General features: G+C 38.7%; 1 protein-coding gene across 1 annotated transcript in view; it reads right to left on the bottom strand.

Annotated features, from left to right (window-relative positions):
- Positions 1-2,132: 2,132 nt before the first annotated feature.
- The window catches only part of LOC143298715 (protein inturned-like), a 28,330-nt gene continuing 13,392 nt past the window's right edge, over positions 2,133-17,070 (bottom strand). Inside the window, exons 14-19 of the mRNA XM_076611624.1 lie at positions 16,971-17,042; positions 16,015-16,127; positions 14,807-14,910; positions 13,650-13,851; positions 12,845-12,984; positions 2,133-12,152 (exon numbers count right to left, since the gene is read on the bottom strand). Coding sequence (XP_076467739.1) covers positions 12,044-12,152; positions 12,845-12,984; positions 13,650-13,851; positions 14,807-14,910; positions 16,015-16,127; positions 16,971-17,042 — 740 coding nt within the window. The 3' untranslated portion in view covers positions 2,133-12,043. The remainder of the gene's footprint in view (positions 12,153-12,844; positions 12,985-13,649; positions 13,852-14,806; positions 14,911-16,014; positions 16,128-16,970; positions 17,043-17,070) is intronic.

The raw sequence follows: 17,070 nt of genomic DNA, 5'->3' as shown, positions 1-17,070 counted from the left end.
CTATCAACATGAGTATATTGGTACCGGTACATGTCACAATCTGCTGTCTGTACAACCCCAGTCCTTCCTCCAATGATGATGACAGGGCAGAAAACATCTGTGTAATATGGAAACATACACACACAGGCGAGTGAAAAGAGAAAGAATGGACAAGTGTGTGTAAGCAAATCTGTGTGATATTTGTGGATGGAGAGTGACTAAATGAAAGAGAGAGCGAGAAAGAGAGTGTGTGTGTGTGCATGTGTGTGTGCATATGTGTGTGTGTGTGTGTGTGTGTGTGTGCGTGCGTGCGCGTGTGTGTGCGTGCGCGTGCGCGAGCGTTTCTGAAAGGCAGACGGGAACACAGGTAAGAACAGATTCATTCATAAGGATTTTATCATCATCATTATAATATCACCTTAAATAATTGTTAGTCTCGTCTGCAGCCTGCTGATCACTGGAATACATTTCCTCCTGTTTGTCTCTTGTAAAACGTTCGACTGGTTTCATTTGGAAGAATTAACAAAAAACTGCTTTGGGGGGTGGGCGGGAAAGGGAATGGTGGGGTTGGGGGGGAACCTGTCACAATCGCTGAGCACTTGGCATACAATGGTTGTATGCACATAACCTGTTCATGCTAAACAGGACTCTGGCCAACAAAATTTAACAAAAATACATGATTTAAAACATTTTCATGAAAAAAAACACAATATCTAAAATGTTTAAATAAAAAAGTTTATAAAAAAAAACACACAACAAAATCTATCCATAAATGTTAAAACCTTGTTAACAGCTGAGAGCTATGACCAGATGTGAAACCATTGGGACGGAAACAGATGATAAAGTGATTTGTAAACGAAACAGCCGGAAACTGGCTAAAAAATGCACAGTAGATTTAAAGCTATTCACTGGCATCTTACGTCTAGAGACACACGCTGGAAAGAGGAATGTGATGAAGTGTGAACAATTCAACAGAGAACAACAGCTGGGAGGCAGTCTGTGACAGCGTGTCACAAAGCAAGCAGTGAACTGTAGAGCTGCAATTTCTTTCACCTTCCTAACACGTTTGAAAACAAAAGAGATTAACCTCCCCCCCCCCCCCCAAAAAAAAAAAAAAACAACCCAAAAACAAGCCGTGTCAGAATGCACACATCTTTTTTAAGCTGAACAAATCTGAACAAAAGTCTTTGCATAATGGAAACTGATGATAAGTGAACAGTTTTTCAATAAATACATATCTAATGCAAGTTTCCTGAATCAAATGAGAACTGTAAGCAACGCTTAAACTTCTGACTTGTTTTTCAACAATATATGTTCACACATATATATATCCTCAATCCCTATTTTAAAAATAAACAACAACAAAAGATTCACCTTTTATTGAAATGCATGACCTGACAATAAAACCAAGGCACTTCTTGCCAGATACATTATGATAAGACACCATTTCTTAGTATAGACCTGATCAACAGTGACTGCTATCGGTAATGTCGATCACAGACATGATTATTCAATGACTGGGGCTATGAGATGTGCTTCTACTGTGGACAAATATTCTGTACGAACTATCATACTACCACAAACTTAAGATTTTATTTGTTTATCCTACCAATCATAAAAATTACACATCAATCTTCAACAGTGCTTTACATCTTATTCTGAATCAGTGTCCAAATGTTATTCTATTGCAAAGAAAATGACATAAATATATGTTATACAAAAAAAGAAAAAGAAAAAAAAAAAAGACAATAAAAGTATACATGTCCAAGTATACAAACTATTCAAAGCAAAATTACCAGACATGATAGGGCTCAACAAGTCAAACATACACTGGTAAGTGTAAGCTGTAAGTAAACTGCGTTATTGTGATCATCTAATCATCTTGTAGGACCTTTATCACTGCATGAAGAAAAGCAGAATGTGACAATTGACAACTATTCATGTGAAACATTTATCACTGACTTGCTAACATAATGCATAAAGCAAAAGAGGAGACTGGGGGGGCCGGCGTGGGGAGAGTGGGAATGGTCAGACTTGCGCTTTCTTCAAGAACAGGCTTTCTTCATGAAAAGGCTTGTTTCTCATCACAATGCCTTTCAACCTGGTTACTGTTAGGAAGGCAAAGGTGGGAGGTAGAGGAGTAAGGGGCAGGGGCCGCGTCCGTGTAAGTGACCAGCAGAGGTAGTGTGCTGTGATGGACTTGGCAGAAGACACGTTTCATACTCAATTTTCTATCATAAAAAATCTTTGTGTTGGAATTATGAGCCCAGATGTGTATCTATCAGCCAAGCTAAAAGTTGTTCCTTTACTTTCCAGCTGTTCTCTTCTGTGTTTTGAGCAATCTGGCATTTCTTAAATTTTCAGTTGGGAGTAATTTAAAAAAAGAGTAAGGCACGGGGAATCAGGAGTTCTGGGGAAAATCTGGTCTTCAGTTCAAGTCCCTCATTTACAGTCCTGTATCTCATGTAGCTAGCTGCAGCACATCACGGTCATTGTAATACTCGTACATCACCTAGCTTTTGTTTTAGAATTAAAAAAACAACAACCAAAAACCCCAAAAACCATACACTAAAGAATAAGAATGTGTATTCAATAACTTGTGATATGTTGATTTTTTTAATGAAAGGGTAGTATGCTGCAGACAGCTACAACAACAATAAGTACATTATATTCTGTCCATGTACAAGGCGATAACTGAGTTAAGTACATGGAGAGCATGCCCTCTCTCACAACCACAAAAACGAGCAGATACCTCAAAGTTCATAAACATGGAAATACATGAACAGATCATGCCACCTTTTAAAAACTTATACCATCAAAACAAACACTGTCACAACTTCATTCTTCTAAAAGATATTTCACCCCAATTTTGTCGCAACTTCACACAGTATTCTGCAGAATATTCATAACAATAGAATTAAAAAAAAAATAAAAGAAGAAAATAGCTGATCCTTATCCTTAAACTCGTATCCTCAACACAAAACCTCCAACCTTGTATTCATAATATTTCGAACACATGGCCAACACAAAGTATAATATTTCATTTCACAGGATTTCAGAATCCCCTGAATGCAAGGCAAGTAAATATATTTCACAGGATTTCATCACTTGACATTTGAATTTTTTGTGGATTTCACAATTTGATGTGAGAGACACAGATAAAGAGAGGGAGTTGTGACTTCGCCAAAGGAAAACTTGTTAAAATCACCATGCAGACATACCTTCTCTCCTGAGACACCAATATCCTTCTGTTTTCTTTATGTCAAATCATGGAAAATATCAACTGAAGATTCTGCAAGCAAGAAAGGGTCAACAAGTCATGACAACTTACATGTTTTAAACAGTGTGACCAAAATACCTTGAAGAACACCTGTGAATCACATATTCACAAACTCTCTCACAAGTATCCGCATCCCAAGTCATACAAAATAATTAGAAAGCAGATGTACTGGAAGCAGTTACAGCAAAACACAGACACAATTCTCATGCATTGTTATTTCCATCATGATAATTGTAGCTGCAGAGCTGTGTCTCATATACATGAACATGTTCCATCACACGATTAGTTAAAAAATCAACACGAGGTCTGGTTTCAGGAAACAAGAAAAAGAGTTGTAGTACTCGTCTGGACATGTAAAATGTTTATCACACTCTAAAACCACACTGACTGCCATTCACAGATTGTTACAGCAATACCCAACACATATTTTAAAAAGAAAACTCTGACTATCACATCACAAGCATAAATCAACAGATTTCTCACATGACATGTCATTCAATAAACACAGTGGCTTTAAAACAGTGAACTATTAACAGCACCACACCGTCAGGGGGCAGCTTGGAACTATTGCGTACTGGCGTGTGATGAAAAAAAAAGAATGAAAATCAGAATGAACTGTACCATTCATCAATGAAGTAACATCAACAGAGAAATGGCCAATTATACTAGTCAATGACACACATGTAAACTCTAAAAACTGACTGATGATTCAACCCATTACGATCACTATTAAGATAAAACCTTTTCATACTGAGAATTGAATCAAGTTTTATAACTTCTCCAAACCCAAGGAAAAACAAAAAAACCCACCACCACCAAACCCTCTTTAAAACACCAACGGCCACAAAATCATCAACTATCATGTTGGGAACCTGGATAGAAAGCAAAGTATTTGGAGTACTAGCTTTGGCCTTTCACGAATCGTTGTCTGTTACATTGATGAGAACCGCAATTTCAATCAAAAATTACCCTTTCAGATCATTAAAAAAAAGGGATTAAAAAAAAAAAAAATTTAACTTTAAGTGAAACATTTTGCTACTGTGTTTTATCACTGACAGGTTTAATATAAATAATTGTTTCAATAAAATTAGAGACCCAAAATTAAACCACACATTTTATCAACAGCCTTTAAAAAAAAAATTGTCCAAAATATGTACAAAAAGTGATCGGACAACTGGAAGCACTACATACACATTGTGTAAATGTACAAAAGTGGATGTTTACACACAGGCAAGTGCATGCACACAAATACACTGTTGGAACAAGGTAGTTAAGTAGATGGAGGCAAGAAAAGGGAAGCACTACTAAAGTGGCACAGAGGATGGCTGGATGGCCATATTCTTCAGTTTCAGTGTCAAGGAAGCGTCAATGTGAGTGGACTGATCCATATAAGCTGAACCACACCTATTCAAAAAACATAATAGATAACTAAATGGGCGTGGCTAGAAGTGGGTGTAAACAAATATACACTACAGCACCATTCTTCTCTAAAAACAAAAAGTGCTACCATCAACCTGTTGATGTGAAAACCATTGCTCATCCTAATCCTGTTTGTTTGATGGGTGCAACAGTTGAGTGGTTCAAATAATGGACTTTCAATCTGAGGGTCTTGGGTTCAAATCCTGGTCTTGGCAGTTGGTAGGTGTCAAGGGCGGAGATTTTTCTGATTTCTCAGGACAACAGATGTACTGACCTGCTAGTACCTGAACCTCCTTTATGGGTGCATACATAAGATCAAATATGCACGTCAAAGATCTTGTAATGTGTGTAAGCATTCTGTGGGTTTGGGGAACAAGAACATACTTAGCATGCACATCCTTGAAAAAGGTACATGGTTACCTACATGGTGGAATATAAAATGGTCATAATTAAAAAAGCCACTTGTTCATATGAAAGAATGTTTGAGTTGAAGCCCATGCAGGAGAAGAATCCTATTTGTTCCTTCCTTTTATCACAACATTACACAATTGATCCCAACACTGTCATTTTCTAAAATTCAAGAATGTGATCACTTGTCACACATTTCTTTCATACTGATAGTATGCACAGATCCATGAAAATTTCCAGAACTCAAGTTTTTATTGTGATTTAAAATGCAATATCTATCAAACCAATGCTGTTTTAAAGATTTAAACAGGTTCACAGGAATTTTATTGGTCAGAAAACTTCTGAGAACTTTAGCCATGTTACTCTAATCATAATTATGTCACTGAAATAAAAGATCTTTTGAAATAACGACTGCCCAAATTTCTCAAACAGCAAGAAACATACTTTTGTAGCAGGAATAACTGTCAAAAGATAACAGGACATTTTTTTCTTAAAAGAACAACAAGAGAGGCAAGGCCTTCAAGACTCACTTGCGATACACTTAAAAAAAAAAAAAAATCTATTTGTTAAAATGTGTTCTGTATTTGTTATTATAAAGCTTCGGGTTAAAAAAAAAAGAAAAAAGAAAAAGAAAATAGCCCTTAAGGCAGATGCGAACCTCGCGTGTTTGGGTGAGAAGAAACTGTCTTACTCAATACACTATCGTGGCTCCTTAACAGACGCTTGAAAATTTAACATTTAGACATGTTTTTTTAAGGGCGATAAATCGACTGCGGTATTCGCAGTGAGAACGCTGTTTAAATCATATTATTCTGGTGATCTTGGGCATTCAAAAAATCTTTAAGGGCAATTAAGAATTCTTTTTAAGTCTGCGGTAAAGGAAACGTGGCTATCGCCGCAATCACACCGCAACATTTAGCCGTTTTCTCTGGATCTAGATAGATGTACAAGTTTAGTTACACCTGCAGGGACTGAACGCACGGTCGATTCAATTTCTCCTTTATGTTCATTCTAGTTTTATAGTTTTACAGTTGATATGAAAATTGAGTATTTTGTTAAACTAATAACATGTAGAGCCAAGTACAAGTACTTCTAAACGTCGTATGAAGTGAAAAGGACTTCATTTTGAGAAAAGTCAAGACTGGAAATTTTTACGTTTCATCAACGGTATTAACTCTCATGGTTTATTATTTTTAACTGTGAATCCCAACTGATTTTGTTGATATTTTTATGGCAGTTTGGGGCATAATCCAGTAAGTGATCAGGTGTTCACAAATCTTTCTTTGAATAAATATTTAACGGTCTCCTTCTCCAACTTTCCATCACATGTTATCGTGTATTGTCCATTGAATATAGGATTGAACGAGCATGTCAACTTGAAACAAAATGGCGTCCTTCGCGTTCGCGAGGAATATGAGCACGCACTTTGAATATGTATAAATATGTGTACGCAACTGAGTTTTGCCCATGACCTTCAGTGCTCAGCCAATAGATCTATAAAGTCCACTCGTAGTATTGATTTTTAGCAATTTCCGAAACAGACCACTTGGGCGAATGAACATGGTGAAAGCCCTGTACACTGAGAGTAAAACACACAAGCTTTTTATGTACTGAGTATAATTTCAAAATGTAATGTCTAAGATCAGAAAGATCAGTTTGTTGTTTTCTTATGTTGGACATGTGCTGCTGCCAAAAAGAAAATCTCTGTACCAAAGTATAGACAATAAAGTTTGTGTATTGTGCATTGTGAAAACAAATTAACCCCCCTGGCAATAATTACAGATTAATTTCCCTTTTTTACAATCTGCGCCAAAGACATGCACCAGAAATATAACTTCCATGCTTAGCAAAAGAAGTTCCTGTTTGAACAAAAAAACGATAAAAAGGACTGCTCTTGATGCTATGTCAGAATACCAGATCAAAGTGCCAAGTTTAAAGAATAAAAAAAAATATAAACAGTAAATTCATTTTGCATATAATTTGGCTTAAAAAATTTTTTTTTGTGTGTGCCCATCCCAGAGGTGCAATATTGTTTTAAACAAGATGACTGGAAAAAACTGAATTTTTCCTATTTTTATGCCAAATTTGGTGTCAATTGACAAAGTATTTGCAGAGAAAATGGCAATGTTAAAGTTTACCACAGACACACACACACACACACAACTGAACACCGGGTTAAAACATAGACTCGCTTTGTTTACACAAGTGAGTCAAAAATGTGGCAAGCAATGTATTATTTAACTCTTTCGCTGCCAGGAAAATAGAATTTAAGTGAAATCTATTTGCCAGGGTTTTTTCATAAAAAAACGGGTATAAATTTTTCCAAAAATTCTGTGCTCTTAGTTATTGGAGAAAGACTCATAAAAGTATATATTTTCAAAACACATGCTGTTTTCCCATTTTATATATTTTTAGTGACATGCTGTTGTTTTGAAATCAGTGTTTTGTTTTTTTGTCACATTTTCAACTTGTTCATTACAAACATTAGTCAGGTAATTTGCACAAAAACATAATATTTTCTGGATAAATGGATATCTGCAAACACAAAATCATACTAGAACAACCACAATATATATATTTAAGAGATAGATACACAATACATTGTGACTTCTCAAAGTGATAACATGGATGTGAGGCCACGCCCCCTCAGTCTCCACCCCCCTCCTCTTCACCCCTTTCACACGGTCACTTGATTCAGTTCTCATCAGACCGCGTTGGCTGAGTGCCAAGAATATCTCACTGCTACTAATTCGGTCATGTTCTGTCGTCTGCTAACATCTGTACAGCTGGCATCACTCACTGACAGTCGCATCTTGGCCACTCTCTTGATTGCTCCCTTTATTTTCTATCAGATCATCCTATAAATGTTCATCACTATCTTCTCCTTCAAATTTACGCTTCAATTCTTTCTGAGCATCAGCTAAAGAAAGAAATCTTGGTTGATTTAGTTCGTCACGATCGCATGTCTTGAGCACGGCGTCAGTCCGACATTTTGTTGAGCGAGCGAGGAGAGAAGTCAGGCAAACACTGGGACAGTGACCCAACCAAAACGTTCAAATAAAGGACTGCTTCATGACGTAGATGGGGTTTCTAGCTATGAATAGAATCTAGAGAGATTCCCCAGGCTAAAGCTACCACTATTTTGTCAACGAAGTGAATGCAAACCTGGGAAAAATTCAGAATATTTCGATGACGAGTTATCTCGTCATTGTGGCAGTGAAGCATATATGCTTGCCATGACGAGTTATCTCATCATATAGGCAGCCTAGGGGTTAAAATGTAAGATTTTTTTTTCAGCAACAGAATAGGGTGAAGCCACACAGTGATGTCACACTCCACCTAAGAAAAAAAAAGCAACTACCCTAACTTCCCAGAAAGAGAAATCCATGGTGACAGAAGTGAGACCCAATACAAAACAGTCAACACACAAGACCTGTCAATGCTGTTTCCATGGAGGTGACTGACACAGATGTGCTCTGGCCCCAGCAGACTGAGGAAGGGAAATGGGGGAAGGAAATGGCAATGCCATGCTGGACTGTCGATTCGCGATATACTGAACAATCATTGCTGCTTATATCACAGCTGACTGAACAGGACCACCCTGAAGAACGTTTAAGGGCTTACTTTCAAGCTCTGCCAGAACTTACTATAGCAAAAGCTCTGTTTGCATTAGGAAAAAAAAAACCCAATTCACGTGCCCTACCAATGATACAGACAAATTCTTGCCAAAATGAGACAGTTCTTTTTGGATAAAGCTTTTTTTTTCCCCCATGCACACATCTATCTGCAAATTTTACTTCCAGTTTAAAACAAACAAAAAAAACACACAGACAGGCACAAACAAATCATGCAGTGGAAGTACAGAGAATGTTCACTGTTTCGCATGCTAAAGGGAAGCCTGTGTCTCAACATTCTACAGCTGTTCACACTGTTTGAGCCCATGAGATCCAAACATTCATAACAAGAATGGTGAACTTCTGTAATAATTCTGATTCCGATGTAAACAAAGAAGATAGAGGAGATCTGAAATGAATAAACAATCACAAAGAAGAAAAATGAACATACTGTCTTAAGATAAACCAGAGAATGACAAAAGTCTACATGCCCTCTGAGAAATGGAATGTACAACATTTCAGTTCGTTGAAAGGACTTATCGCTACAATCAACAAAATTAATCACATAAGTTCATATCTGGTTTTACAAAAGCACATTCGTTAATAGGGAAGGAGTTCTTTATAATAAATAAATACAAAAACAAATAACACAAGGTTACATGTTTTAAACAAGTGCACTGGCAAGAACATATGACTGACAATACTATCAAACGTCTGTTATGAAATCTACAATAACGAAACTATTTTAGAAAATTGTACAAGTCTCGTACAAAGATAAGTACAAACACCTTTAAGGGTCAATAAATCTGCAATTTGAAAATATCTTTTTGCGACAATGATCCTTGCTCTCCCACCTGCAGAAATTAAAATGGTCAAGACTTCTTCCACTAAACAAAAAAATATATATTCGACAAGAATGTCACAGCATTCTAGTATATCCATACCTCTTTATCTGACTAGTTTTCTACAATGAGGCTCAAACATTAGGTTGAAACAAAGCCACACTAAGATTATGGTATAAGAATTATTTCACAAAAGGAAACACAGACTGCATGTCCATGCTTCCAGCATAAAACGTTTTTTATTGTGGGAAAAAAAACTATACAGACGTACAGATCCCTTTGGATACGTACATTTTTTCATTTGCCATTTTCCGCATCCTTTCTTTCTTTAAAATTCATGTATACACAACATCTAAATGAAAGAAAGAAGCCACATGTATGTTCAACCAAAACATATTTAAAAACCGTAATGTGAATTAACCCGATGTAATATAAATTTCTCTCCCAAATCTAAATGGAAACTTATCTTTCCAGTTTCAGAATGTTCATGGTATGGTTCTTTCCATTTCTTTCTCAAAAGAAACTCGCAATACCTATAAATTAAAAAAACCACCACCCCAAAACCAACAACTAACTTTTCATACATTGTCTGATTTGGTGTGTGTGTGTGTGTGTGTGTGTGTGTGCGTGTGTGAACTGGTGAGACATTATGATGGAAACAAACTATATTAAAAAAAAAATGCCATGCAAGCGAACTTAAATATGTCTAAAATGTACATCAGCACCATTTCTCATTTCACACTGATATTTGGACAGAGAAGACAAAGGCATCCAAAATCAAGTTCCTTCAAAATGCTGCTACCGTACAGAGCTCATGTAGCTTGTCTTAATGCGTATTTGTCATATTGCACTAGAATGAAATGAAAATGGTACTCTCTTATAAGACTGTAAGTCCATATCTGCATGCATGGGCATGCGCACACAAAGACACATATACACTCTCAGATTCATACATGCTCACTGTCAACAGCACCCTTTTCAGAAACAGAGACAATTTCTGTCTGAAGCATGGTTTTACCTTTGATCACAGACTTTTCAGTGATCTGCTACATATGGGTGGGACTGGACATTACCTAAAAGCTATTACAAAATGACGTTTTCACAGATCATCAAATAAATCAGGGACTGAAAAGTCACTTGAACAGAAGGGATGGACATTATAGCCGACTGTCATGAGCACTGGACTTTCCTAGGGTCCAGGATTCGAAACCTGGTTGTGTCTGGTGGAAAAAGGTAGATATTTTCTGATTTTCCAGGACAACACACGCATAGATCTGCAAGTGCCTGAACCCTCTTTGTGTGCATGCACTTGCAGAACATCAATTATACACGTTAAATATCCTGTGGTCCATGTCAGTGTTTGATGGATTATGGGAACACAAACATACCCAGCACGCAAATCCCCAAAAAGAGAGTATGGCTGACAAAATAGTGACTTGAAAATCAGCCAAACAATTAAAAGTCCATTTATAGATAGGAGTTAATGTGAGAATCGCAACCCTGAACTAGGAAAAAAACAGTAAAACAGAGAAGACTGTATCAGTTATTCCAACACACTGCTACAAAAACCATCAGGCCTTTATGGCACTCAACAACCACATTTCTGATGCACTGCCTGTCATGTGATTTAGAACTACCAACATGGAATGACTTACATCTGAGACATCTCTTCCATCCTGAATAAAATCAAATTATGGTGCTTAGAGCCTCGCCGACCACTAAGGCCATCTCAAGGCTATCAACTTCCATCCTAAAATAGGTTCTTTTTCAGTACTTATCTATGTAGGCAAGACACTCATCATCAGGCAAAATATTACTGAATACTGCAAAGAACTGGCAATGTCTGCCAAACTGTGGTAAGCCTTTCTTCTCAGTTGTCAGCTACTATCAGCCACATCTTGTCATTTGGTCCATCAATCACAAAATCTCTTGGCATGTGAATCCCATCTTCTCATCCAGACTGGAATAAACAGGAGTGATGCAATCGTTGTCAGAACCTCCTTTCTTCAACAACCAAGAAATTCCTTCAAACCTAAGAAAATGTTTTGATAACATTTCTCTGAGACAGGCTCTTGCACTTCACTCAAATGGCAAGCAAAACCTGTGGCACTGAGTACGCACATCAAGTCTACAACCTGACAGCACCTGGCTTTCATGAAAAAATAAAACATTCAATACAAAGTCTCTCTCCATGCAGCCATGCACTAGACTTTTGAGACCGATTCAAAAACACACACACACACACAAATACATTAAAAAAACACACTCAGCTGCCGCTCTCAGGTTAGGAAGGATCTCAGATCCCTTCCTTTGTCATCCCCAACAAACCCTCTCTCTGTTTCATGGCAAGTGAATCCAGCCCCTTGCACTGTCACACAATCTTCTTCGTCACTAACCCTGGCCTTCAAACAAGGCTTGTTCATCACAGGCTGTGGTCCACCAGCCAGGCTGGAAAGGAAGCACAGGCACACAAGCACACAGGTGTCTGTCTGTGCAGTGGCTCAGGACCCAAAACCCAAGGAAAAGGCCATGTCCACCATGCTCTGAGAGGATGACTCGTGGAAGCACACGTACAGTTCATGACAAGCAGGTCCTGATGTAAAGCGCCTTCTGGTGAACATGAAACATCAAATGACACTGTCAGATCACATCAACAGTAATTACTATCATTATTATCATTTTTATAAAAGGATATTTCTCGAGCGCATAATTATAGAACACTAAGCCCTTTACAATGACACTCTGAAGAATAAAAAAAAATTGAAAAATTTCTTTTTTAAGTGGAAAAACAAAACAAAACAAGTAACAGGTACAAGCACACAGTAAAAACTGAAGAGGAAGAATGGATGAATATGTCAATCAAGATAAATGCAATGAAAGGCAAAAATCATGTTTTAGGAACACTCAGATCCTTTGAAGCAATGGAATACATACCATGTTTACCTTCACTAAATACATATGTTTAGCTGAAACAGTCAAATTCTGGTTTTGGAGACTGATTGTTATGTACAAATAGGCCTGTTTTGCACTGTCCAAAGTCTTCTTGGTGCTCTGTTTGGATTTCTTGAGTTGGTCTGCAGCGAGGGGCACAATGTAGCAGGACTCAGAAAGAAAGCTGGCGATCCTATTATCCAAAAACGAATCTGTCGGAACAATTTTGACGTTGGTACAACATCTGAGATACTGTGATCAGTTGTAACAAACTTTTGAAACTGGGACAGTTAGCATCACTGCAAAAAGAGCACTGCTTCACTAATGTACGTTCCTCCAAACACACAGACTGGTACAAGAGAGACACTCACCCCACCACCCAGTACGTGAGCAGTGCAGCCACCCGGGGGTTGTCTGGAAGGGTGGCAGGGGCAGAGCACTGGAACAGCACCCCTTGCTCCTGCACCCCCTGTGTGCTGGCACAGTCACGCTGGAACACTGACTGTGATTTCTGGAGACACAATGACAGGAGGCTATGCAAAGAAACTGAAACAAAAACTAGGCTCTCTAGGCTCCAATACATCAACCTCACCTGAACTGCTTCGTCTGCATGTCACCTGTTCACTAACAATACTGGATAGTAGAAATGACAGGTGCAAAGGTAAAAGTGTTAAACTTTCAGTACGATGGTCCTGGTTTCAAATCCCAACACAAAACAGTGCCTGGTGGGTTAACAAGATTTTTCCAATCTCCCAGGTTGCAAACCTACTAGTGTCTGAATCCCTTTGATGTGTGCAAGCTAAAATCAAATGCACGCATTATAAATCTTGTAATCCATGTCATCTGGTGGGTTATGGAAACAAGGATGTACCGAGTATGCACACCCCCAAAAACAGAGTAAGGCTGCTTACATGGCAGGGTGAAACATTCATGTATGTAAAAGTGACTGAGAGAGTTGCAGTCCACCAATACATAAGAAGAATTACAGCAGAAACAAGAACAAGCATGGTTGTAACTGTGGATTTGACAGAGTGTTTGTATGTATATATGTCAGTAAGCATGTGTGTGTGTGAAAGTGCATCAGTGTGTGTCTGCATGTGTGTTTGGGAGATAAAGAGGGAAAGAGACAGAAGAAAGCAAAAAAATACCACCACCACGAAAACCAAAGTTTCCCACCTCAATGTCTACAGTCTGCAGACTGCGCTCACTGAAGGCAGCACGAAGGTTGAGCACACAGCGATGGAAGTTGGCCATGACCTCGCTCTGGATTCGGGCTGGGGCCAAGGACAGGTCAAGGTCAGCAGAGGTCACCAGGACACCTTCAAGGTCATTGTAGTGGATGAAGTGGAAGACAACATTGTCCCTTCCTCTGGACAGTCTGAGAGGAAAACATATTCCCATTTGTTTTAATTATACTGCAAGGCAATTCATAACAACAGTAGTAATAACAATAACGAATAATAATAATAGTAATAAAAATAATGATAATAAAACAATAACAGGTATATGTACAGTTCTGAATCATGTCCAGACACAAATCAAAAGGCTTTCACCCTGGTCATTCACAGGCAAGCATAACACTGATTCTGTGGGATCAAAGACAAAACTTTTACGAACATCTAAATGGAAAACTTGAAAAACTGTAGACTAGAAAGAAGGAAATGAAGTAGAGAGCTAATTTGAAAAGTGACCAATCTTGAAATACCCAAGTGCAGAGGGAGGACAAAATGAAAGAGGGAGCTGATTCCAAGTTTGAGGTCCAGAGACAGAGAAAAAATGGCAGCTGACTGTGGAGTGTTTGAATCTGAGAAAACGGAAACCAAGTGGATCAAATTCACCAAATCAGCATGATGCCCTCAATTGAATCACTGTCCTCATAAATTATCAGAGCTGACTTCAGGGTGAAACAATTTCCCTACAAAATACAGGGGTGCTGAAAGGCTAAGGTCAACAAACCTGAACAGCATTTTTTCTTGCTGTGGCCCACCCTGAGACTAATAATCGCCCTGTCAAGCAGAACTGTGTGCATAGTCTGAGGTAAAACTTTTTTTCTTTCTTCCTCTTTTGGAAATCTGTCATATGATGTGAAAACTCTTTCATGAAAGGACACACAACGCCCTGGAAATGTACACTGTATGCTCAAGTCACACACAACATACTCACTCACGCACACACACTTACATCCTACACTCTAAAACACCCACACACTCTCTCGCGTAAACACACCCACAAACATTCACACACACTCTCTCTCTTACACACAATAAGTCAAAAAGCTTTCCAATCTACAACCAACCAGTTTTCTGTGCTAAACAAATGAACTGAGCCCTCACTTTCCCTGTGTTCCTGGTGTGCCAATGGTATCAATGTGTAATGCAGACATACTGCGACCAATGGAGGATACGTCCAGCAAGGAACTGAAACGACCAGTTTTAGGCTGAAACAAACAAAATAAACAGAGGTGTCATTTGGCAAGTGTTAGGCAGCCCCATTCTGCTCCACTTGTGGTAACTTTGCAGTGTGTGAGCGTGAGCGAGTGAATGGGCGAGTGAGTGAGTTTGTGTGTGTGTGTGCATGTGCGTGCCTGTGTAAGTAGGAAGGTAGCACCATGGTTAAGACGCTCATCTGCCAAAACAGAGAGGCCGTGGCAGTCTGGATTTGAATCCTGCTCTCGCCCTTTCTCCCAAGTTCAACTGGAAAGTCAAACTGAGTGTCTCGTCATTCGGATGAGATGAGATGATAAAACCCTGAGCAACACGCACCTGGCACACTGAAAAAAGCCATGGCAATGAGAATGTTGTCGTCTGGCAAAATTGTGTAGAAGAAATCCAATCTCATAGGTACACAAATATATCTGTGCATCCACTCAAGGCCTGACGAAGCATGCTGGGTTATGCTGCTGGTAAGGCATCTGCCTAGCAGATGTGGTGTAGCATATATAAATGGATTTGTCCAAAGGCAGTGACACCTACTTGCTAAATTGAAACTGTGTGTGTGTGTGTGTGTGTGTGTGTGTGTGTGTGCGTGTGTGTGTGTCCATTTGTCTGCAGGAGAGTGAGATAGTTATCAAAACAATTATGTGCATATGAATAGATCTTTAAATGTTCATTTGAAACAATATGCAGTTTTACAGACACTTATTGTGTGTGTGTGTGTGTGTGTGTGTGTGTGCGTTTGTGCACGCATGCATGTATATGAGTGTCCATTTGTCAGCTGGAGAGACTAATCAAATAATTATGTTCTTTCAAATAGATCTTAAAATGTTCATCAATAAGTTGTAAATGTACACTTATTATGTGCTTTCTAAAAATTTGGGATACAATGAAAATCAGATATGCACACATATACTTACACCTAACAACACACTCCAAAGAACATTTTTTTCCTTCTCCCTTTTTCTACTCTTTAATGCTAATTCATGTTCTGTCTCCATCATCGACAGCAAGCACGCACGTACACACGCTTGCATGCACACACACACACACACACACTTAAACCAAAAGCAACATTCAGACTCAAGCATCAGAAAAGTGAAGCAAACCTTTGGTGCTCCTGTACTGCTGCCACTGCCACCTGAGTCATTGGAGCCATAGGACAGTTTACTCCCCTGGCGGATCATGGCACCTGTTTCACTGCCTGCGTCACTGTCTGTTGCTGTGTGGGGGGAAAAGGATGGAGGGCTATATATCATAAAAGTACGTTTTTATAGTGCTTACCGTCACATATCATAATGGTACATTTTTTGTATGCTATATATCGTAATAGCATGTTTTTATAGCGCTCACAGCTATAGATCATAATAGTACATTTTTATAGTGCTTGCAAACATTTCAAAGCGCTTTTCAGCAACATGTCAGTCAGACACAAAGCACAAAGAACACACACAAATGGAACAAACACACACATATGCAAGGAGGAAATAGATGTGGATGTATAGAATACAGCATTTGGAATGGAGTGCCGTATTATGAAGAGACTGCTTGAAAAGTACTGGTACTGTGTTTAGAGTGGTTTTAAAAGCTGTCTGTGAGACAGGGACTGTGATGGACTGAATGATCATCACTGAAGAGCAGCAAATATGGTTACACTGCATGTTAAAAAAAAAAAGCTTTGGAAGTGACAGGGTAATTCTACCTTCAACATTTACCACATTTACATCAAGTATCATTGCCTGTTAAAGCTAGTGGGAGCTAAACTTGATGCACGATTTCAAATTTCAAAATCCTGGTCGAGACTTTTTCAATTTCCCAGGTCATCATTTGTGCAGACCTGCTGGTGTGTGAACCCCCTTCATGTGTACACACATGCATAAGATCAAACATGCACATAAAAAAACCCATAATCCATGTCAGCATTCAGTGGGTTAAGGAAAGAACATATCCAGCATGCAACACCCTGAGATCCAGTATGGCTGCCAACACAGCAGGTTAAAGCAGAAATAGGCATGTGAAAGCCCACTCAAGTTGCATTCCAAGAACACAGAAGAAGAATACTCACCAGGTCTGCGATCACTTCTGGGACTGGATCTGTATTTGAACGGTCCTTCATTGCCTGATCGACCAGGGCTGGCTGTAGAGGAACAAAAAATTGACAGCAT

The sequence above is a fragment of the Babylonia areolata genome, chromosome 24, assembly GCF_041734735.1.
Source record: "Babylonia areolata isolate BAREFJ2019XMU chromosome 24, ASM4173473v1, whole genome shotgun sequence".
In the NCBI taxonomy this organism is placed as follows: Eukaryota; Metazoa; Mollusca; class Gastropoda; order Neogastropoda; family Buccinidae; genus Babylonia; species Babylonia areolata.
This window is presented reverse-complemented; position numbering and strand designations above follow the sequence as displayed.